The following is a 20,813-nucleotide window of genomic DNA, read 5'->3' as shown; positions in this document are numbered from 1 at the left end:
TGCCAGAAGCAAGATTCCAACCTGCGACCGTAGCGGTCGCTCGACTCCAGACTGTAGCGCCTAGAACCGCACGGCCACTCCGGCCGGCGCACACGAATGGAATCCGTTTATTTCCGAAATTCGACACTCTATTGAACTTCGTTTGGTCCTCCTCAGAGTCGCTGTTTCGGTGTGAGCAGGTCGGTTCCGGAAGTTCGACTACGGCCAGCGGAATCCCGAGGTATACGGCTGCCCCTCTCCTCCCGACTACGTGCTGTCCAGGGTGGAGGTCCCGGTCGCCCTCTTCCACAGCAGGAACGACTGGCTGGCGGCCACGCAGGTGGGTCTACTCTTCTCAGCCTTCCAATACAGGCATAGTGCAGCCTGCGAGAACTTTGTCTTTAAAATACGAACAGTCAATGTCAAGTTATAGAACATTATAAAGCTGAAGTGAAAAAGAAATAAGTAAATAAAGTAATTGCCCGAGAAAGTCAGCACGGAGAGAGCGATCTGAATGAATGCTGTACCTTTTTTACCTAGATTTTTATTTGACAAGGTGAAACTGTAGAAAACAGTGATTACTAGTTTCAACCGCTTTAACGGTCTTCTTCAGATCAGGGTACAAACATGCTGTGTCTATTTAGTGTTGAGCATTATTAAAAAAGGTATTGTTATTGAATGGAAGCTGGACACACGCAACAATAAAGAAATGAGATTACGTGTTCACACACATTATATGTCCTGTGTAATTTTGCGCTCAACAACTGAAACCTGAGACACATCTGATTCCAAAGTCCTGTCTGTACAAAATATTTGCCACATGACTCAACATTAATCTCGCAACACTAATGCTCTGGAGGTTTTCTCACGTTGGACGGATTGGTCTGAGAAGACGGAAGATTGCGCACGAAGTTCTCAATGGCGAAACAATTTCTTCCAGCGTTAGAATCAATAGCCTCTGCCTCTCGCTTCAGATCTCAAGGGTTCCCTTCAGCGACTCATTGCACCTTGTATTAACCTCTGTACTCTAAACAGACTCTATTCGTTACACCCCTATGGACCGCAACTTGTATAGAGGTCCAGTGCACCCATTTTGTGTGGCAGTACCGATGAGCACTAGGTGGGTGTGCCTCGTCACAGTGACCTTTCTGACAGGCCTCACCGATCACAGTAGAAGTTCACTGTCCTTAGTTGAAGTTAGTTGTCCATTGAAGAGATGTCATACGGCCCAGTAGGAGAGCAATGGGCGTTCTGGCTAGAAAAAAGCAGACTCAGCAAGGTCAGCATCTGGTGTCAGGTTACAGCTGATGCTATTGTACTTGTTATCTTCAGGGTCTCTGATACTAGATTACATCTGAGGGAGGCAGTTACACAAGTCAGATTCACGATTACACTCTTCCCCTACAGTGAAGTAACACACTTTTTTATGATTTGTATGAGGGCAGTTCAATAAGTAATGCAACACATTTTTTTTCTCGGCCAATTTTGGTTGAAAAAACCGGAAATTTCTTGTGGAATATTTTCAAACATTCCCGCTTCGTCTCATATAGTTTCATTGACTTCCGACAGGTGGCAGCGCTGTACGGAGCTGTTAAAATGGCGTCTGTAACGGATGTGTGTTGCAAACACGGGCAGTGATCGAGTTTCTTTTGGCGGAAAACCAGGGCATCTCAGATATTCATAAGCGCTTGCAGAATGTCTACGGTGATCTGGCAGTGGACAAAAGCACGGTGAGTCGTTGGGCAAAGCGTGTGTCATCATCGCCGCAAGGTCAAGCAAGACTGTCTGATCTCCCGCGTGCGGGCCGGTCGTGCACAGCTGTGACTCCTGCAATGGCGGAGCGTGCGAACACACTCATTCGAGATGATCGACGGATCACCATCAAACAACTCAGTGCTCAACTTGACATCTCTGTTGGTAGTGCTGTCACAATTGTTCACCAGTTGGGATATTCAAAGGTTTGTTCCCGCTGGGTCCCTCGTTGTCTAACCGAACAGCATAAAGAGCAAAGGAGAACCATCTGTGCGGAATTGCTTGCTCGTCATGTGGCTGAGGGTGACAATTTCTTGTCAAAGATTGTTACAGGCGATGAAACATGGGTTCATCACTTCGAACCTGAAACAAAACGGCAATCAATGGAGTGGCGCCACACCCACTCCCCTACCAAGAAAAAGTTTAAAGCCATACCCTCAGCCGGTAAAGTCATGGTTACAGTCTTCTGGGACGCTGAAGGGGTTATTCTGTTCGATGTCCTTCCCCATGGTCAAACGATCAACTCTGAAGTGTATTGTGCTACTCTTCAGAAATTGAAGAAACGACTTCAGCGTGTTCGTAGGCACAAAAATCTGAACGAACTTCTCCTTCTTCATGACAACGCAAGACCTCACACAAGTCTTCGCACCCGAGAGGAGCTCACAAAACTTCAGTGGACTGTTCTTCCTCATGCACCCTACAGCCCCGATCTCGCACCGTCGGATTTCCATATGTTTGGCCCAATGAAGGACGCAATCCGTGGGAGGCACTACGCGGATGATGAAGAAGTTATTGATGCAGTACGACGTTGGCTCCGACATCGACCAGTGGAATGGTACCGTGCAGGCATACAGGCCCTCATTTCAAGGTGGCGTAAGGCCGTAGCATTGAATGGAGATTACGTTGAAAAATAGTGTTGTGTAGCTAAAAGTTTGGGGAATAACCTGGTGTATTTCAATGCTGAATAAAACAACCCCTGTTCAGAAAAAAAATGTGTTGCATTACTTATTGAACTGCCCTCGTAACATTAATCTTCAGAGATTTTTGGAATAGCTTTATTGTACTTTGAAAATGATATGCGAATATATATATATATATATATATATATATATATATATATATATATATATATATATATATATATATTTCCAAATTAATACTTTGTGTGTGGTATATACATACACCATAGCTATAATGTAGGCAATCATGCTGATTGATGTCAACCTGTTGGCTAAGGAACATTTGCTTGAAACATTTTGTAATTTTCATCTGGACAAACAGTTATTTACGGTGGTCAAGATAAATGGGACACTCTGCACACACACACACACACACACACACACACACACACACACATACATATATATATACACTCCTGGAAATGGAAAAAAGAACACATTGACACCGGTGTGTCAGACCCACCATACTTGCTCCGGACACTGCGAGAGAGCTGTACAAGCAATGATCACACGCACGGCACAGCGGACACACCAGGAACCGCGGTGTTGGCCGTCGAATGGCGCTAGCTGCGCAGCATTTGTGCACCGCCGCCGTCAGTGTCAGCCAGTTTGCCGTGGCATACGGAGCTCCATCGCAGTCTTTAACACTAGTAGCATGCCGCGACAGCGTGGACGTGAACCGTATGTGCAGTTGACGGACTTTGAGCGAGGGCATATAGTGGGAATGCGGGAGGCCGGGTGGACGTACCGCCGAATTGCTCAACACGTGGGGCGTGAGGTCTCCACAGTACATCGATGTTGTCGCCAGTGGTCGGCGGAAGGTGCACGTGCCCGTCGACCTGGGACCGGACCGCAGCGACGCACGGATGCACGCCAAGACCGTCGGATCCTACGCAGTGCCGTAGGGGACCGCACCGCCACTTCCCAGCAAATTAGGGACACTGTTGCTCCTGGGGTATCGGCGAGGTCCATTCGCAACCGTCTCCATGAAGCTGGGCTACGGTCCCGCACACTGTTAGGCCGTCTTCCGCTCACGCCCCAACATCGTGCAGCCCACCTCCAGTGGTGTCGCGACAGGCGTGAATGGAGGGACGAATGGAGACGTGTCGTCTTCAGTGATGAGAGTCGGTTCTGCCTTGGTGCCAATGATGGTCGTATGCGTGTTTGGCGCCGTGCAGGTGAGCGCCACAATCAGGACTGCATACGACCGAGGCACACAGGGCCAACACCGGGCATCATGGTGTGGGCAGCGATCTCCTACACTGGCCGTACACCACTGGTGATCGTCGAGGGGACACTGAATAGTGCACGGTACATCCAAACCGTCATCGAACCCATCGTTCTACCATTCCTAGACCGGCAAGGGAACTTGCTGTTCCAACAGGACAATGCACGTCCGCATGTATCCCGTGCCACCCAACGTGCTCTAGAAGGTGTAAGTCAACTACCCTGGCCAGCAAGATCTCCGGATCTGTCCCCCATTGAGCATGTTTGGGACTGGACGAAGCGTCGTCTCACGCGGTCTGCACGTCCAGCACGAACGCTGGTCCAACTGAGGCGCCAGGTGGAAATGGCATGGCAAGCCGTTCCACAGGACTACATCCAACATCTCTACGATCGTCTCCATGGGAGAATAGCAGCCTGCATTGCTGCGAAAGGTGGATATACACTGCACTAGTGCCGACATTGTGCATGCCCTGTTGCTTGTGTCTATGTGCCTGTGGTTCTGTCAGTGTGATCATGTGATGTATCTGACCCCAGGAATGTGTCAATATAGTTTCCCCTTCCTGGGACAATGAATTCACGGTGTTCTTATTTCAATTTCCAGGAGTGTATATATATATATATATATATATATATATATACACTCCTGGAAATTGAAATAAGAACACCGTGAATTCATTGTCCCAGGAAGGGGAAACTTTATTGACACATTCCTGGGGTCAGATACATCACATGATCACACTGACAGAACCACAGGCACATAGACACAGGCAACAGAGCATCCACAATGTCGGCACTAGTACAGTGTATATCCACCTTTCGCAGCAATGCAGGCTGCTATTCTCCCATGGAGACGATCGTAGAGATGCTGGATGTAGTCCTGTGGAACGGCTTGCCATGCCATTTCCACCTGGCGCCTCAGTTGGACCAGCGTTCGTGCTGGACGTGCAGACCGCGTGAGACGACGCTTCATCCAGTCCCAAACATGCTCAATGGGGGACAGATCCGGAGATCTTGCTGGCCAGGGTAGTTGACTTACACCTTCTAGAGCACGTTGGGTGGCACGGGATACATGCGGACGTGCATTGTCCTGTTGGAACAGCAAGTTCCCTTGCCTTTCTAGGAATGGTAGAACGATGGGTTCGATGACGGTTTGGATGTACCGTGCACTATTCAGTGTCCCCTCGACGATCACCAGTGGTGTACGGCCAGTGTAGGAGATCGCTCCCCACACCATGATGCCGGGTGTTGGCCCTGTGTGCCTCGGTCGTATGCAGTCCTGACTGTGGCGCTCACCTGCACGGCGCCAAACACGCATACGACCATCATTGGCACCAAGGCAGAAGCGACTCTCATCACTGAAGACGACACGTCTCCATTCGTCCCTCCATTCACGCCTGTCGCGCACCACTGGAGGCGGGCTGCACGATGTTGGGGCGTGAGCGGAAGACGGCCTAACGGTGTGCGGGACCGTAGCCCAGCTTCATGGAGACGGTTGCGAATGGACCTCGCCGATACCCCAGGAGCAACAGTGTCCCTAATTTGCTGGGAAGTGGCGGTGCGGTCCCCTACGGCACTGCGTAGGATCCGACGGTCTTGGCGTGCATCCGTGCGTCGCTGCGGTCCGGTCCCAGGTCGACGGGCACGTGCACCTTCCGCCGACCACTGGCGACAACATCGATGTACTGTGGAGACCTCACGCCCCACGTGTTGAGCAATTCGGCGGTACGTCCACCCGGCCTCCCGCATGCCCACTATACGCCCTCGCTCAAAGTCCGTCAACTGCACATACGGTTCACGTCCACGCTGTCGCGGCATGCTACCAGTGTTAAAGACTGCGATGGAGCTCCGTATGCCACGGCAAACTGGCTGACATTGACGGCGGCGGTGCACAAATGCTGCGCAGCTAGCGCCATTCGACGGCCAACACCGCGGTTCGTGGTGTGTCCGCTGTGCCGTGCGTGTGATCATTGCTTGTACAGCCCTCTCGCAGTGTCCGGAGCAAGTATGGTGGGTCTGACACACCGGTGTCAATGTGTTCTTTTTTCCATTTCCAGGAGTGTATATATATACATGTGTGTGTGTGTGTGTGTGTGTGTGTGTGTGTGTGTGTGTGTGTGTGTGTGTGTGTGCAGAGTGTCCCATTTATCTTGACCACTGTATATATATATGTATGTGTGTGTGTGTGTGTGTGTGTGTGTGTGTGTGTGTGTGTGGGTGTGTGTGGGTGGGTGGGTGGTTGTGCAGGGTGTCCCATTTATCTTGACCATCCTAAATAACTGTTCCAGATGCAAATTACAAAATGTTTCAAGCAAATTTTCCTTAGCCAACAGGTTGACATTAATCAGCATGATTGCCTACATTATAGCTTTGGTTTTTACAAAGATATGAATAGCAGTATGACTTCTTTAAATGGCACACTGTATTTGTTTTAGTCGGTAATGCATTTCCTCTACTAAAGACCTCTTCAAAAATGTATCACAGTGTACGATTCACTGAAACACAACATCATTAATTACATAACACAACACTGACTTTGAGCCCGGGATCACAAACTTGTTCACTTGCTGGAGCTGTCAGAAAACAAATGAAAACCAAGAAAAAACATAGCACAAAATTGACTTTGACTCTCCGGTACCATTGTCCAGGAATAGAACATTCAAAGGTGCTCAAAGTGGTGACCCTGGACACCGATACACTGGTGCACTCGTTCAATGAAAGAATTATTTACTGCTTCCAGTGTTGCCCGCTGAAGAGAATTACAAGCAAGTACGATATGTTCCTGCATGTCCTCTGGAGTTGTTGGAATATAGCGACATACAACGTCTTTAACGCATCCCCAAAGAAAAAAATTCCACAGGATTTAAATCAGGAGACCTAGCAGGCCAAGTACCTGTTCCTCCTCGACGAATCCATCTGAAAGGATACCTTCGGTTCAGAACACGACGTGCACGCATGGCATTATGTGTTGGGCATCCATCGTGTTGATACCACATAAGCGTTCTGGTTCGTAGCGGCACTTCGTCCAGAAGAGGAGGAAGAATTCGTCTGAGGAAGTTGGCATGCGCTGTGCCGTTTAGACTACCATTGATGAAATAAGGGCCAATAATTGTAGCACCAAACATCCCACACCATACGTTAACTCTCCATTGACGCTGATGTTCCACCTGCCTAAGCCATCGTGGGTCATCGCTGGACCAATAATGCATGTTCCTTGTATTTACCTGTCCTTTGTTTGAGAAGGAAAATTCATCGGTAAATACAACATTGGAGAAGAAGTTCGGGTTGGCGAGGATTTGTTGCTGTGCCCACTGACAGAACTGTACACGATTCTGAAAATCATTCCCATGGAATTCTTGATGTAGGTGTACATAGTAAGCTTGGAACCGGTGACGTGTAAGAATACGATGCACACTGGTCTTAGAAATGCCAATCTCGTGTTCAAACTGTCGTGTGCTCACATGTGGATTCACAGCAACGGAAGCAGAACAGTAACTTCGGCAGCTTCGTCTGTGCGAGTGTTACGAAGACTGCATTGTCGTAAGTTGAAACTTCCCGTTTGCTGAAGCGTCTCACCAACACGAGAAAACATCCGTCGGGAAGGTGCGTTCTTGTCAGGATATCGCTCTCTGTACAGTTCCGCTGCCTGCGTAGCATTTCGCCTACCTTCAACAACAACAACAACAATAGAAGAAACGTTATGTCGATGCAGTTTGTAGGAAGGACAATCTTTACTGTATGCCTACCCTACACATCCGTATTTAAAAGGACTAAACGACAGTACTAAATGTACCCGTACATAAGAAAACAGTATTGCAATTCCAGAATGACATTTTCACTCTGCAGTGGAGTGTGCGCGGATATGAAACTTCCTGGCAGATTAAACTGTGTGCCCGACCGAGACTCGAACTCGGGACATTTGCCTTTCGCGGGCAAGTGCTCTACCATCTTTTTTTTTAATTTTTTTTATTTTTTTTTTAAATCTCATTTTGTTCGCTATTGTTCGTTGCATCTGCTCGGCGCGGACATCGTAAGACATCCATTTATGTTCGTTGTTGATCGATTGACTCAGTTTTTTTATTACTGAGAGTACGTAACCCTCTGACCGAACACGCTGAGCTACCGTGCCGGCAACCATTACGCTAACACAGTTCGTCATTTTTAAAGGAAATTATATGCTCAACTTCGTATTCCAACAATACATCAGTTCAATTGATGATGATGATGAGTCCCATACTTCTTTACAGAGCGTAGGGGAGCGACGCGGGAGAACCGCGCCGCCTTACTAGGCAAAGTCCTAGTGGAGGTGGTTTGCCATTGCCTTCCTCCGACCGTAATGGGGATGAATGATAATGATGAAGACGACACAATTACACCCAGTCCTCTCGAGGCAGGAAAAATTCCTGACTCCGCCGGGAATCGAACCCGTGACCCCGTGCTTAGGAAGCGAGAACACTACCGCGAGACCACGAGGGGCGGACGATCTGAGCTACCGAAGCACGAATCACGGCCGGTCTCACAGCTTTACTTCTGCCAGTATCTCGTCTCCTACCTTCCAAACTTTACAGAAGCTCTCCTGCGAACCTTGCAGAACTAGCACTTCTGAAAGAAAGGATACTGCGGAGACATGGCTTAGCCACAGCCTGGGGGATGTTTCCAGGATGAGATTTTCACTCTGCAGCGGAGTGTGCACTGATATGAAACTTCCTGGCAGATTAAAACTGTGTGCCCGACCGAGACTCAGATGGTAGAGCACTTGCCGCGAAAGACAAAGGTCCCGAGTTCGAGTCTCGGTCGGGCACACAGTTTTAATCTGCCAGGAAGTTTCATATCAGCGCACACTCCGCTGCAGAGTGAAAATCTCATTCTGGAAACATCCCCCAGGCTGTGGCTAAGCCATGTCTCCGCAGTATCCTTTCTTTCAGGAGTGCTAGTTCTGCAAGGTTCGCAGGAGAGCTTCTGTAAATTTGGAAGGTAGGAGACGAGGTACTGGCAGAAGTAAAGCTGTGAGACCGGCCGTGAGTCGTGCTTCGGTAGCTCAGATGGTAGAGCACTTGCCCGCGAAAGGCAAAGGTCCCGAGTTCGAGTCTCGGTCGGGCACACAGATTTAATCTCCAAGGAAGTTTCAGTATTGCAATTACTGTTCTTACATCACCATAGACGAGTAGCATTTCTACCTTCTCTTAGTTTGTGTACATTCTACTCACACAACTCTTCAACTGACGATGGTTGACGGAATGACGGGTGTGCATTCTACTTATGCTTACATTTGTCCTGTCAACGTCAGCACGTGGATGTGTTCCATTACCCCGAGCGCTGGGAGCGTCAACGTCAATGTTGTGTTATGTAATTAATAACGTTGTGTTTCAGTGAATGGTACACTGTGATACATTTTTGACTAGGTCTTTAGGAGAGGAAATGAATTACCAAATAAAAAATTCAGGATGCCATTTAAAAAAGCCATACCGCTGTACATATCTTTGTAAAAAACAAAGTTACAACGAAGGCGGTCATGCTTATTGATGTCCCCCTGACCGCTACAGAACACTTGCTTGGAACATTTTGTAATTTGCATCTGGACAAACAGTTATTTAGGGTGGTCAAGATAAATGGGACACCCAGTATATACATAATTCTTAAAGTTCTGTACGCTATAACTAATGAAGCAATAAAGAAATTATATATTACACTTCCCATTGAATCAGTATTGACTGTCTGTATTCTTTACAATTCATTTTTTTTTCTGTATACAGTTTTCAATCTTTTGTACGATATTTACTATACATGGGAAACGAGGACTAGCAGCAGCTGGTGAAGAAATACCACAAACCCACACACACACACACACAAACACACACACACACACACACACCGAATGAACTGAAAACTCTCATCTCTGTTTGACGTTTACTAATGAGATCGCCCCATGCTGGGAGGAAATAAGGAACTACTACGAACATGCACTGGACTCAAATTTCAATAGGTTATGAGATTAATGGGTTTATATGCGAGTGGAACACATTAATTAGAGGATTAAAACATGAAATATTTGCTTTTATTACAGTACCTTTCACACAGATAGCGAAGGGGAAGGAGGTGGGATGAATAATATCACCATTATTTATAGTCATTTTTCATGTGGTGATGTTGGTGGCAAACACTGGGTCGGTATGATGCATCTCCTTGAAGCTGTGTGATTGTGAGTCGGCAACTCTCATTGTTGTTATGCCGCTTTTGGGCGAGGACCCGTAATGGTCTCCACAATGACTGTTCGCCGTGGGTTGCTTAGCAGAAGTAATATTATCGAGGTGTCGGGAGGCAGATGCTAGGCAAGGAAACTATCATTCTCAGACTACTGCTTCATTCCCAAGCACTAGACCGTACGATTTCGTCTACTTAACATGAAACAGGAAATATAAGTACAATATGATGATGGACATTCAGATGGGAGTAAGGAACAGAATCAAGTCAGTAGACTAGGTAAGTGATGAAATGAAGAGCCTCCACGTCCTCCTGTTTTTGCACTGCCTCAGCAACTATCCCTTCGCTTCTAATGACTCTGCATAACTCACAAACTCCTCGAATTTTTGCTGCTCTCCATTTTGTCATTGGTGCGCTAAATTTGCAGTGCCACCTAATGACATGTCGCCGTTTGCTGACCACGTCTTGCAGTCCAGGGGAAAATTTTCTATCTTGTGTGGCCTGGAATGACTAGGGAACTGGCGTTTTCCCATGCGTTCCGAGTATTTTTCACAATCAATCCAGCACATTGTTCTGGTGTTTTCCTTAGATGCTGTGAAAGCAGTCTCACAAGTATTTGTAACGGCTGTCTCTGCCTGAGGCCTGGACACTCTTACATTTGTGTCTTCTCTAAGAAACTGCCGTCAATCGTGATGTATAAGAAGCCTCCCTATGGTCTGGCAAATATCTTTTTTAAGCAAGCTAAATCTTGTTCCGCAATCCCACAGTTCTCCCACCTCTCCATTTGCATTCTTGTCACATTTATGTATAAGCTATATCTCAGTGCCTGCAGGGATCCGCAAATTAATGGCACGTTCCCTGATGTCCACAGGGCCCTTCGCAAAGTTTCTATTCGTACGTGCACCGAAGGCACCCACCAGCCTGCCCGTTGGGTGGGTGAAGATGCTCCTATGTCTCTATCTTTAACAGTCGCTGTATGAGGTGCGACTTCCCCTCCTCCTGAGCTGCTGGAGACGGGAGGCGATTAAAGCCTCCGCCGGCGGAGATGTAAATGCACTTATAGTGTGCAGTCGACTTGGAAGTATACATATTACACAGAATTCAGGTTGTCAAGGCTAGAGGTGTAAACAAACAAGTGCTTATAACGAAAGAACTCGACATTTTGTGTTGTTGTGTAAATATGCTATCGACAGAGCCACTCTCCAAGACGTGTCCTCACCATTTCATGAACAGTACTGAGTCTTGGGGCACATGTGCACGAATGATTACTGTGCAGCAGGCAGAAATACTCCTGACCGTCATGATTTGGACGACACATCGAAAGATGCAGCGTCTGCTATGGCTAGCAAAGTTAAAATCTGTAAAACGTGTTCAGCAGAGTGCAAAAATGGAATGCAACACAGATCATCACTCACGTAAATCTATTTATAAGTGGCACAGAACTCTTTGAGAAACAGGAAGTTTGATTCAGAGTGCTGGAAAACATCCTAAAATCCACGCAATTGAAGAGATCGTGGTATGTGTGCGTGGAACATTTGCTAGAAGTCCATGTAACTCCATTATACAAGCTAGAAGGAAACTAACCGTCCCCCATTCGATGGTGTATGACATTGTGGACAAACGTCTCCGGTTGCAAACTAACAAACTCCAACTTTGGCTTCACGTTAAGCCTGAGGATCATCGCAGATGACGCGATTTTGCTGTTAGAACATTGCATCGTGTAGAAGAAGACAACTTCTAATTCAATGCAGTGCCATTTAGTGATGAATCTATCTTCCACATCTGTGGAAAAGGTAACTGACGTAACTGTCGGGTACGGGGAAGTTAGATTCCGGGAGAAGTAATAGAATATGAAAGGGACACGCCAGAAGTGAAAGCGATTAGGATTACATTAACATAGCGTGATTGGTCCACTTCTTCTATGGATTCTACAGTGACAGGACACACCATTCTCGCGATGTTGGCGAACTATACAGTTCCACACATGCCTCCAAACATTATTTTCCAGCAGGATGGTGCTCTCCCCCTCCCCCCGCTACTAGCATGGGACCATGGCAATGTTACCAGATTTTTCCATGAGATGTACACTGCGTGATTGATCGAAAGAATGGGGTCCCATTGCCTGGGCCGCTCTGTCTCCCAATCTGACTCCATGCATGGAGGATAATTGAGGGCATTGTTTACAGAACAATGGTTTGAGATGTGCTAAATTTGAGACATCGAATCTACAATGCAGTAGAGGCTGTAACATCTGTCATACTTACGAACATGCGACGGATATTGGGATACTGTTTCGATATATGTTGAGCTACAAACAATGCCCTCATTGAACTGTACCAAAATGCATAAAAATGTTTGAGCTCCTGTGTATAATGTTGGACAACTAAAGCTATAAACCTTGATAGGTACAGAAATATCAACAAATACTTCTGTCTACCACTAGCCCAGATGCCATGTGTTTATGCACACATAACGAGGAGTCAATCATGCTTATGCCTACAAACACCTATGAAAAATGGTTCATTCGAATATTGCACATCCTCTCAAGTGTACAGCCACTATTTGCAAATAAATACCATTCACACACTCAGTCAAGTGACAGATGAGAGGGTGGAGGGGTCCTGTTCCCATCATCACAGACGAACCATTTGCCATCCTGACGCAATGGGCCGACTTTCAGCTGTAGTTCAGCATGTACGAGTACCTCACAACTACATGATTAAAAGATTACCGTTTACACCATTTTCAGAGTGCCACCAATGCCCCTGAGCAGACTCTCCTTGTAATCTTTGATCATGAGAGCCTCTGAGGCCACCCAATGCAAACCTATAGCCCACCTTTAGGGACACTTGCGTCTATACAGTAAACACACATGTTAGGTCCGAGACCCACAGATTTCACAATATGTGACCCATTCCCTCGTCTTTTAGTAGCCTGATAACCTTCCTGTTTTGAGGTATTAAGCCATATGATTATCAGCTGCATGTCCAAAAGTGTTGAATGTGTTGGGACTGTACCTTGCATATGGATCGCCGCCTTTCACCTAGTACACGAAACTGCCTGCATCCAAATAAAGTAACTTGGCACCAATGAAGTTTGGTTTTGCAAACTCTTAGTGAAATTGGTATATGTGGAATACAGAGAGGTCTAGAATACATATATCGATATAGACATGCTTCATGATTGCACTCCACAACGAATAATTCTTTATTGAAGATTTCAGACACAGTGGTAAGTCACTGTGCACAACATGCAAATCGGTGGGATATTCCATGTCTGCCTTCAGGATGGATCTGTCACCAGTTTACAGTTGTCAAATACGAACGAATCCTTTTTCACGTTGTTTGTCTCGTCTGTTCCCAGCGTCGAAGTGTAATTCGAGACATTTCCTGTTGAACTGGTTTCTTCATCACCAGTGGTTGTCTGGATGTCCCTGGAAGGACTGGGTAGTCGTAAAGTCCCACGAACCAAAAATAGCGGGAGCTTAACACCCATATTCCAAGCATGTTGAAGTTTCGGATGCTCTTTATTCGAAACAGATATACGGGAAACATTCCCCACCAACGTATACGACACAGTTTTGTTCCTGTCTTCTTGCCTCTCTAGAGTGTATGAGTTATTCAAACCAGTATTAGTTCCTGTTTGGCGTACATATCAATGCACTTATTAACCTCAAAGAACCCCGTTAACGTTCTGAGGGCAATTCACATACACTTAACTGGCTACTTATCGATCTCTCTATGTACATCCCTATCTATCCTGCATTTGAAAGCATTCAGATGTGAAGTTGGTGTGGAGACATGTAGTCTGAGGATGGATGTAATTCCAAAGTTTCTTGTGCACTTGATTCCGATGCTATTAAGTTTGTATCTAATTTCTTGAAACAGAAAGACCAATGCATTACTTGTAGGATGTGATGTCACTGTTGGGGAGGTTCCGTCTTTCTTCTTCATAAATGTTCCTTCAAAATACAGAAAACTGTTACTCAGAATTATTAAATCACCCTGATGTTGAATGAAAATTATTATCTCATTATTATTATTGAACTCTGCAAAAGCAAAAGTTTTGTAGGAAAAGTTTTCATGATGAATGGCCTGATCATCATATTGAACTGGAGCTGTTACATCGATTGATTTCATTGTGAAGTTACAATCCTATCGATTTAATGAAGCTGTAATTCTCACATATCTTCGCGTTCTGCTGCCGTCTGCACCATCCAAATTGACAACCCAACATTTTTCAAATTTTTGCATCGTCTTTGACAACATATTCTGCATAAACACTCCACGAAATTTTGTTATTTTGAAATTTTTGACGAATTTAATCAGATCTGCGTTTGTAAGTAGTGTTTATAATTACTTCATAATACGTCTTTCTCGAACTTTCTGAAATGACATATATCATTTCATTTGTGTAAACTATATTTCCTCCATCGACGCCAAAATTGGTTATAACCATCCCATTAGGTTTGTTTATAAATAACTCATCTGCTACCAGTCACGATTTTCTTTATTTTGATTCCCATTTTCAAGTGCGTTTTTTGAGTTTGTTATGTCATTCCTATGTGATGTTGTCGATGTGTGAGATTCTTCCTCATTCTGTTTACTTTACTGCAATGTATAAGAAAACGCGCGATTTCTTCTAAATTTCGCCACTAACTTTACAAAACGATCGACAACCAACTAATAATCGATTGTTCTTCTCTCAGTTTCCAGTACCACTGCAGGACCAGTTAGTTACTGTTAGGTCCATGAGAAGAGGGTGTTCCATCCACTCAGTTACGGTGATGACTGCATATTTACAATAGCATACAGGGGACTTTATAGAGAAATGAAAAACACGCCCATGTAGCTCTTGTACTTCATTCTTTATTTATAAACTATTTGAAATAGCAGGGAAAGATACTTAAGTAAGCTAATAGTTCTGTGCCTACATGTGGCACAGTTAGTTCACACATTTCTGCTTGGACTGATGCACAACATGAATCAAAAAGTTGAGCCATTATTTCTTTTGAAGGGTGCCGAGTTTGGCACGCTGTCTCCAACAGATTGCCTCACATCCACCCACAGAATCGGTAGACAGGAGGTTGCTAGCCTAGTCGACGGTATAGAGCATGCTGAACTGCATGACTGGCGTACATTATATTTTCAAAAGTGTGCTCTTCTAGTTGAGTGCTCTTCCCCTCTTTAAATCAGTGATCATTTGATGACCTACTATCACGGAAGGAGAGTGAGCGTTTTTGTGGAATAAAGAAGAAATCTGCATTGGAGCATCACACAGATGAATAAACTCTTCCAGGGGTAATATTACTTCGATGGCACTATATCTAGGATTTTCGAATGCTACCGCCACTGGATAGAACTCATGATCCAATATTCCTATGCAGCCACATTACAGTTGCTGTTGTTTAAACTGCAACAGACGTTCAACTGCATTATTTGCAAGTCATGCAGCTGCTGCCGAGATGAGTTCACCACACCAGCAAGGAAGAAATAAAGAACTACTTATTAGTTAAGTATACATTTCTTCCATCTTCAACTTTATTCATCATCATAGGCACTAATACTCATATGGCAGTTATTATGCAGTGGGGAGTGCTGGTATACTCCTCGACGTGTTTGCCCTTTGAGAGTTCTCAGGTGAGTGGGTGAATAATTTATAAACAGCTCATAATAGAAGATGCAGTCTAATGAAAACGAGGCAGGTAGAAAAAAAAGTCTAGATGCAAGCAGGGGTTACTCTCTGAGGGTATTGTAAAATCTTAATTATATGTATAGATAGTTAATCCGTTCTGGGATTCGAGAATCTCGATGATTTTTGCCTGTTATCTACATAGATACTAGAAAAATATTGGTTCCAGAAATTCCAAGGCTCTTGAAAAAGGCTTAATTTTAAGTTTGGCGTCAGATAACAAAAGGCAAAAGAAACATGTTTTTCGTATGATGTAATTACGCATTAACACTCTCCAGATTTTTTTTTCCTTTACTCTTACTGCGAAACGTTGTGAAACATTGGGTCTTGCCAAATTTCATGATTCTAGACCAACGGGAAGTACCCTACAGGTTTTGGTGAATGAGTTTGCGAGTAGCAAAACATGTAAAGTAAATAGCCGTATTTTGTTATTGCACTGACTTAGATGCTGCAGTGTTTTATATCGGCAGGGAATTGTAGACTTTAATATGTAACATAAATTTCAACTTGATATATCTACACTCCGGGAAATGGAAAAAAGAACACATTGACACCGGTGTGTCAGACCCACCATACTTGCTCCGGACACTGCGAGAGAGCTGTACAAGCAATGATCACACGCACGGCACAGCGGACACACCAGGAACCGCGGTGTTGGCCATCGAATGGCGCTAGCTGCGCGGCATTTGTGCACCGCCGCCGTCAGTGTCAGCCAGTTTGCCGTGGCATACGGAGCTCCATCGCAGTCTTTAACACTGGTAGCATGCCGCGACAGCGTGGACGTGAACCGTATGTGCAGTTGACGGACTTTGAGCGAGGGCGTATAGTGGGCATGCGGGAGGCCGGGTGGACGTACCGCCGAATTGCTCAACACGTGGGGCGTGAGGTCTCCACAGTACATCGATGTTGTCGCCAGTGGTCGGCGGAAGGTGCACGTGCCCGTCGACCTGGGACCGGACCGCAGCGACGGACGGATGCACGCCAAGACCGTAGGATCCTACGCAGTGCCGTAGGGGACCGCACCGCCATATCCCAGAAAATTAGGGACACTGTTGCTCCTGGGGTATCGGCGAGGTCCATTCGCAACCGTCTCCATGAAGCTGGGCTACGGTCCCGCACACCGTTAGGCCGTCTTCCGCTCACGCCCCAACATCGTGCAGCCCACCTCCAGTGGTGTCGCGACAGGCGTGAATGGAGGGACGAATGGAGACGTGTCGTCTTCAGCGATGAGAGTCGCTTCTGCCTTGGTGCCAATGATGGTCGTATGCGTGTTTGGCGCCGTGCAGGTGAGCGCCACAATCAGGACTGCATACGACCGAGGCACACAGGGCCAACACCCGGCATCATTGTGTGGGGAGCGATCTCCTACACTGGCCGTACACCACTGGTGATCGTCGAGGGGACACTGAATAGTGCACGGTACATCCAAACCGTCATCGAACCCATCGTTCTACCATTCCTAGACCGGCAAGGGAACTTGCTGTTCCAACAGGACAATGCACGTCCGCATGTATCCCGTGCCACCCAACGTGCTCTAGAAGGTGTAAGTCAACTACCCTGGCCAGCAAGATCTCCGGATCTGTCCCCCATTGAGCATGTTTGGGACTGGATGAAGCGTCGTCTCACGCGGTCTGCACATCCAGCACGAACGCTGGTCCAACTGAGGCGCCAGGTGGAAATGGCATGGCAAGCCGTTGCACAGGACTACATCCAGCATCTCTACGATCGTCTCCATGGGAGAATAGCAGCCTGCATTGCTGCGAAAGGTGGATATACACTGTACTAGTGCCGACATTGTGCATGCTCTGTTGCCTGTGTCTATGTGCCTGTGGTTCTGTCAGTGTGATCATGTGATGTATCTGACCCCAGGAATGTGTCAATAAAGTTTCCCCTTCCTGGGACAATGAATTCACGGTGTTCTTATTTCAATTTCCAGGAGTGTATCTCTTCTGGAGGAAAAGGGTTCTTAACTGTCGGACAGACAGACGGACATACATACAGACGGGCGGACAACAAAGTGTTTCTGTGAGGTTCCGTTTTTACCGATTGAGCTATGGAATCCTAAAAAGTAAGTAAACTGTTTGTTATTTCAAAAGTAATCGGCATAATGGTTAATACAATTATGCGAGTGTGAGACAAGACCGTCAATGTCTTTATGGAGAAATGTTTGCAATTGCCTCTGAAATCATGATTGTATCCTCCATTGCACCTCTTCATCTAAAGTAAATCGGCGGCCATGAATGTCTTTCTCCTGGTCTCTAAAAGTATTTAAATACGAAGGAGAGACATCAACACTGGACTGAGGATGGTAAAGGTTTCTCAGTGAATCTTCTGCACCGTAGCCGAAACAAAAGGGACGAAACACTTTCTTTGAGTGCAAGGGTCTACTACTCATTGATTTTTCGGAACATGGCTCCACAATTAATACACCGCAATATGCACACACTTTGCACAAACTGAAGTGCCTCATCAAGTCAAAATGCCGAGGTATGTTGATGAATGGCATCGTTCTGTTGCAGGATAGGCCCTTCGCACATGTTGACAAAGGGAGGGAAGGGCGGTGACTCTGAATATAACTCGCAGAACTGCCTCCACGTAATATTATACCAGTTTCCGTGAGGGAAAAGAAAACAATTTTATCAGCTGTAGTCCGACACTGGATGCTGATCTCTCCGACCTTGCATTTTTCTTGCCAGAAATTCTAGTGCCGTCCTACTGGCACCTTACATTCATGAATACATTTCAGTAAGGATTTGGAGGACTTCCTGTAAATTTGTTTTGGTTCACGACAGCTGAGCTTGTTGATCTCACGGCACTGTGTGGAGGGTCTGATGCCAGACAACAAGTATGGTATCTCTCTTCTTCTTCCGTTAGATTGCAACTGAATCGTCTCGCACTCAACAAGTGGTGTGGCTTGTATGAGACTTGGTCACACAGACATCATAGCATCTCAGAATCACAGAAACATATTACTAACCTACAACAGGAAAATGATCATGTTCCAAGAGTTCCCTCCATACAGCTTCTAAGGCCTTCTTAACTCACTTTCTTGTACCATACTTTTACAATCACACTTCGATTTCCTTGGAGCACACAAAAGACAACAAGCGCAGCGTTTCCTGAGCAACCGGAGAAACAACAAAATCTCTCACTTTCTCTTATTCATCATTAGAGGCACGGCACTTCTTGCAGCTGGCATTGTTCTCGTTACAGCCGTAGCATATATCTACATGGGCGCCTTATACTCTTCTCTTCTTCCTAATCATCAACAGTGTCTCGTGCAATTACTAAAGATGCCGAACGTTCTGCAAAACACAATGGCCTGTAACAGGTGCTCGTATCGCTCAGCAGCCTTCGAGAATTCCACTCTCAAGACAGACTACTCTCGCCCTTTCCTGATGGAGCACTTGCACGTTTCATCCATAATTACGTTACTCTATAAGAATCATAACCGCTTGTACCAAAACAACATGTCATCTGATCAGGAACTGTCAACAGCCTACTCAGTGACGATTCACACTTACTCCCAGAAAGGCCGGCCGGTCTGTCCGTGCGGTTCTAGGCGCTTCAGTCGGGAACCGCGTGACCGCTGCGGTCGCAGGTTCGAATCCTGCCTCGGGCATGGATGTGTGTGATGTCCCTCGGTTAGTTAGGCTTAAGTAGTTCTAAGTTCTAGGGGACTGATGACCACAGATGTTAAGTCCCATAGTGCTCAGAGCCATTTGAACCCTTTGAACTCCCAGAAATGACCGAATAATTATGAGTATTTTTAAATACCGAGGTAACCACACACCCGATCGGTCTCATGCCGGATGTAGAGCGAGGACAGAACTACACACCCCCAACGTTAGTTACCAATTTGCTCTACAAAGGTTTTAATGTCTTAAATATGGCCCACACCCCTAGATGTTCTTGACTGAAGTCTTTCTAATTAAACAGCATTTTGAAGCAACAATCTCTCAGCATCCAAGAAGGTGCACAGTAGAAGTCGAAAAATTAATTACATAAATACTTCTCTCTGTTGGGTAATCGACGCACTTTCATTAAGACCTTATGTACAACTCACAGTTCCTTTGTGCACAGTGTTGCCGTTCACTTGTATAGTCTCTTTTTAGCCTCCTTGCAAATGTTTTCGTAGCAAACCAGGCAATCTCCTTATTTCCTGCTAACAATCAGGCAGAAAATGAACACCTCACAAATTCTACGGGAGGTGACTTATTTGTAGCATTAAGATCGGAGCCACACTTGTGGATCTATGAGGTTGCTCATTCATAATGTTTTGGAAATCTTCCAGAAATACATCACAGATCCTCTGCTGCCCAGAGCGATATATTCAGCGCTGCTTCTCCATCTCCTACATATTCCTCTCAGACAAAGTGGAGGCAGGATGGTATCAAGTGGCACACACTGGTTTCATCTTCCGCCTAATGAGTGTCGCTTGACACCTGTCGGTGGTGGAATTGTGGTCCATTATTTGAGATGACGTTTTCTACATGGACCACTTCGCTCAAGAAATGACTACAGAAGGAGATCATTGTCATCTTTGTGATCGCATTTTGTAGCAGAGTGAAAGTAACAATTTTCGATGTCGCCTCAACATCCACAGAAACTTATTGGAAACCTTATGTTGTGTGTGTAAATAGACCACACAAGTCGACAGCAACAAACACTGAGATGCTCACGGGAATGATACAGAACAAGGGTGCTTGGTCACTATCAGTTGATGGGTTTGCGGATTTCTCGAGTTGCTAGGACCTTCTTTATATGCCATGTTATTTTAAAGTATGGCTTCTGCTTAAGTTTACTGATGCATTTTCTCGCCCAGTATGCCCACATCTAAGGTGCATGTACCAAATAACCTTGTTTGCAAACTACTCTGGAATGCACTGTGTCGAATGACCACACTGTGTATGGGGCGTTAAACTCTAATCTTCGTTCCTTCTCAAATGCAGAGAACCCAGTTTGGGCTTCCAATGTTCGTTTTGGGGAACAGTATATTAATCTTAC

General features: G+C 45.8%; 1 protein-coding gene across 1 annotated transcript in view; it reads left to right on the top strand.

Moving 5' to 3' along the window:
• The window catches only part of LOC124622948 (lipase 3-like), a 170,654-nt gene that overhangs the window by 135,114 nt on the left and 14,727 nt on the right, over positions 1–20,813 (top strand). Inside the window, exon 7 of the mRNA XM_047148739.1 lies at positions 180–319. Within this exon, the coding sequence (XP_047004695.1) occupies positions 180–319 (140 nt within the window). The remainder of the gene's footprint in view (positions 1–179; positions 320–20,813) is intronic.

Source organism: Schistocerca americana, chromosome 7, assembly GCF_021461395.2.
Source record: "Schistocerca americana isolate TAMUIC-IGC-003095 chromosome 7, iqSchAmer2.1, whole genome shotgun sequence".
Classification (NCBI taxonomy): domain Eukaryota; kingdom Metazoa; phylum Arthropoda; class Insecta; order Orthoptera; family Acrididae; genus Schistocerca; species Schistocerca americana.
Note: the sequence above shows the minus strand (reverse complement) of the source record. Positions and strands in the feature narration are given on the sequence as shown.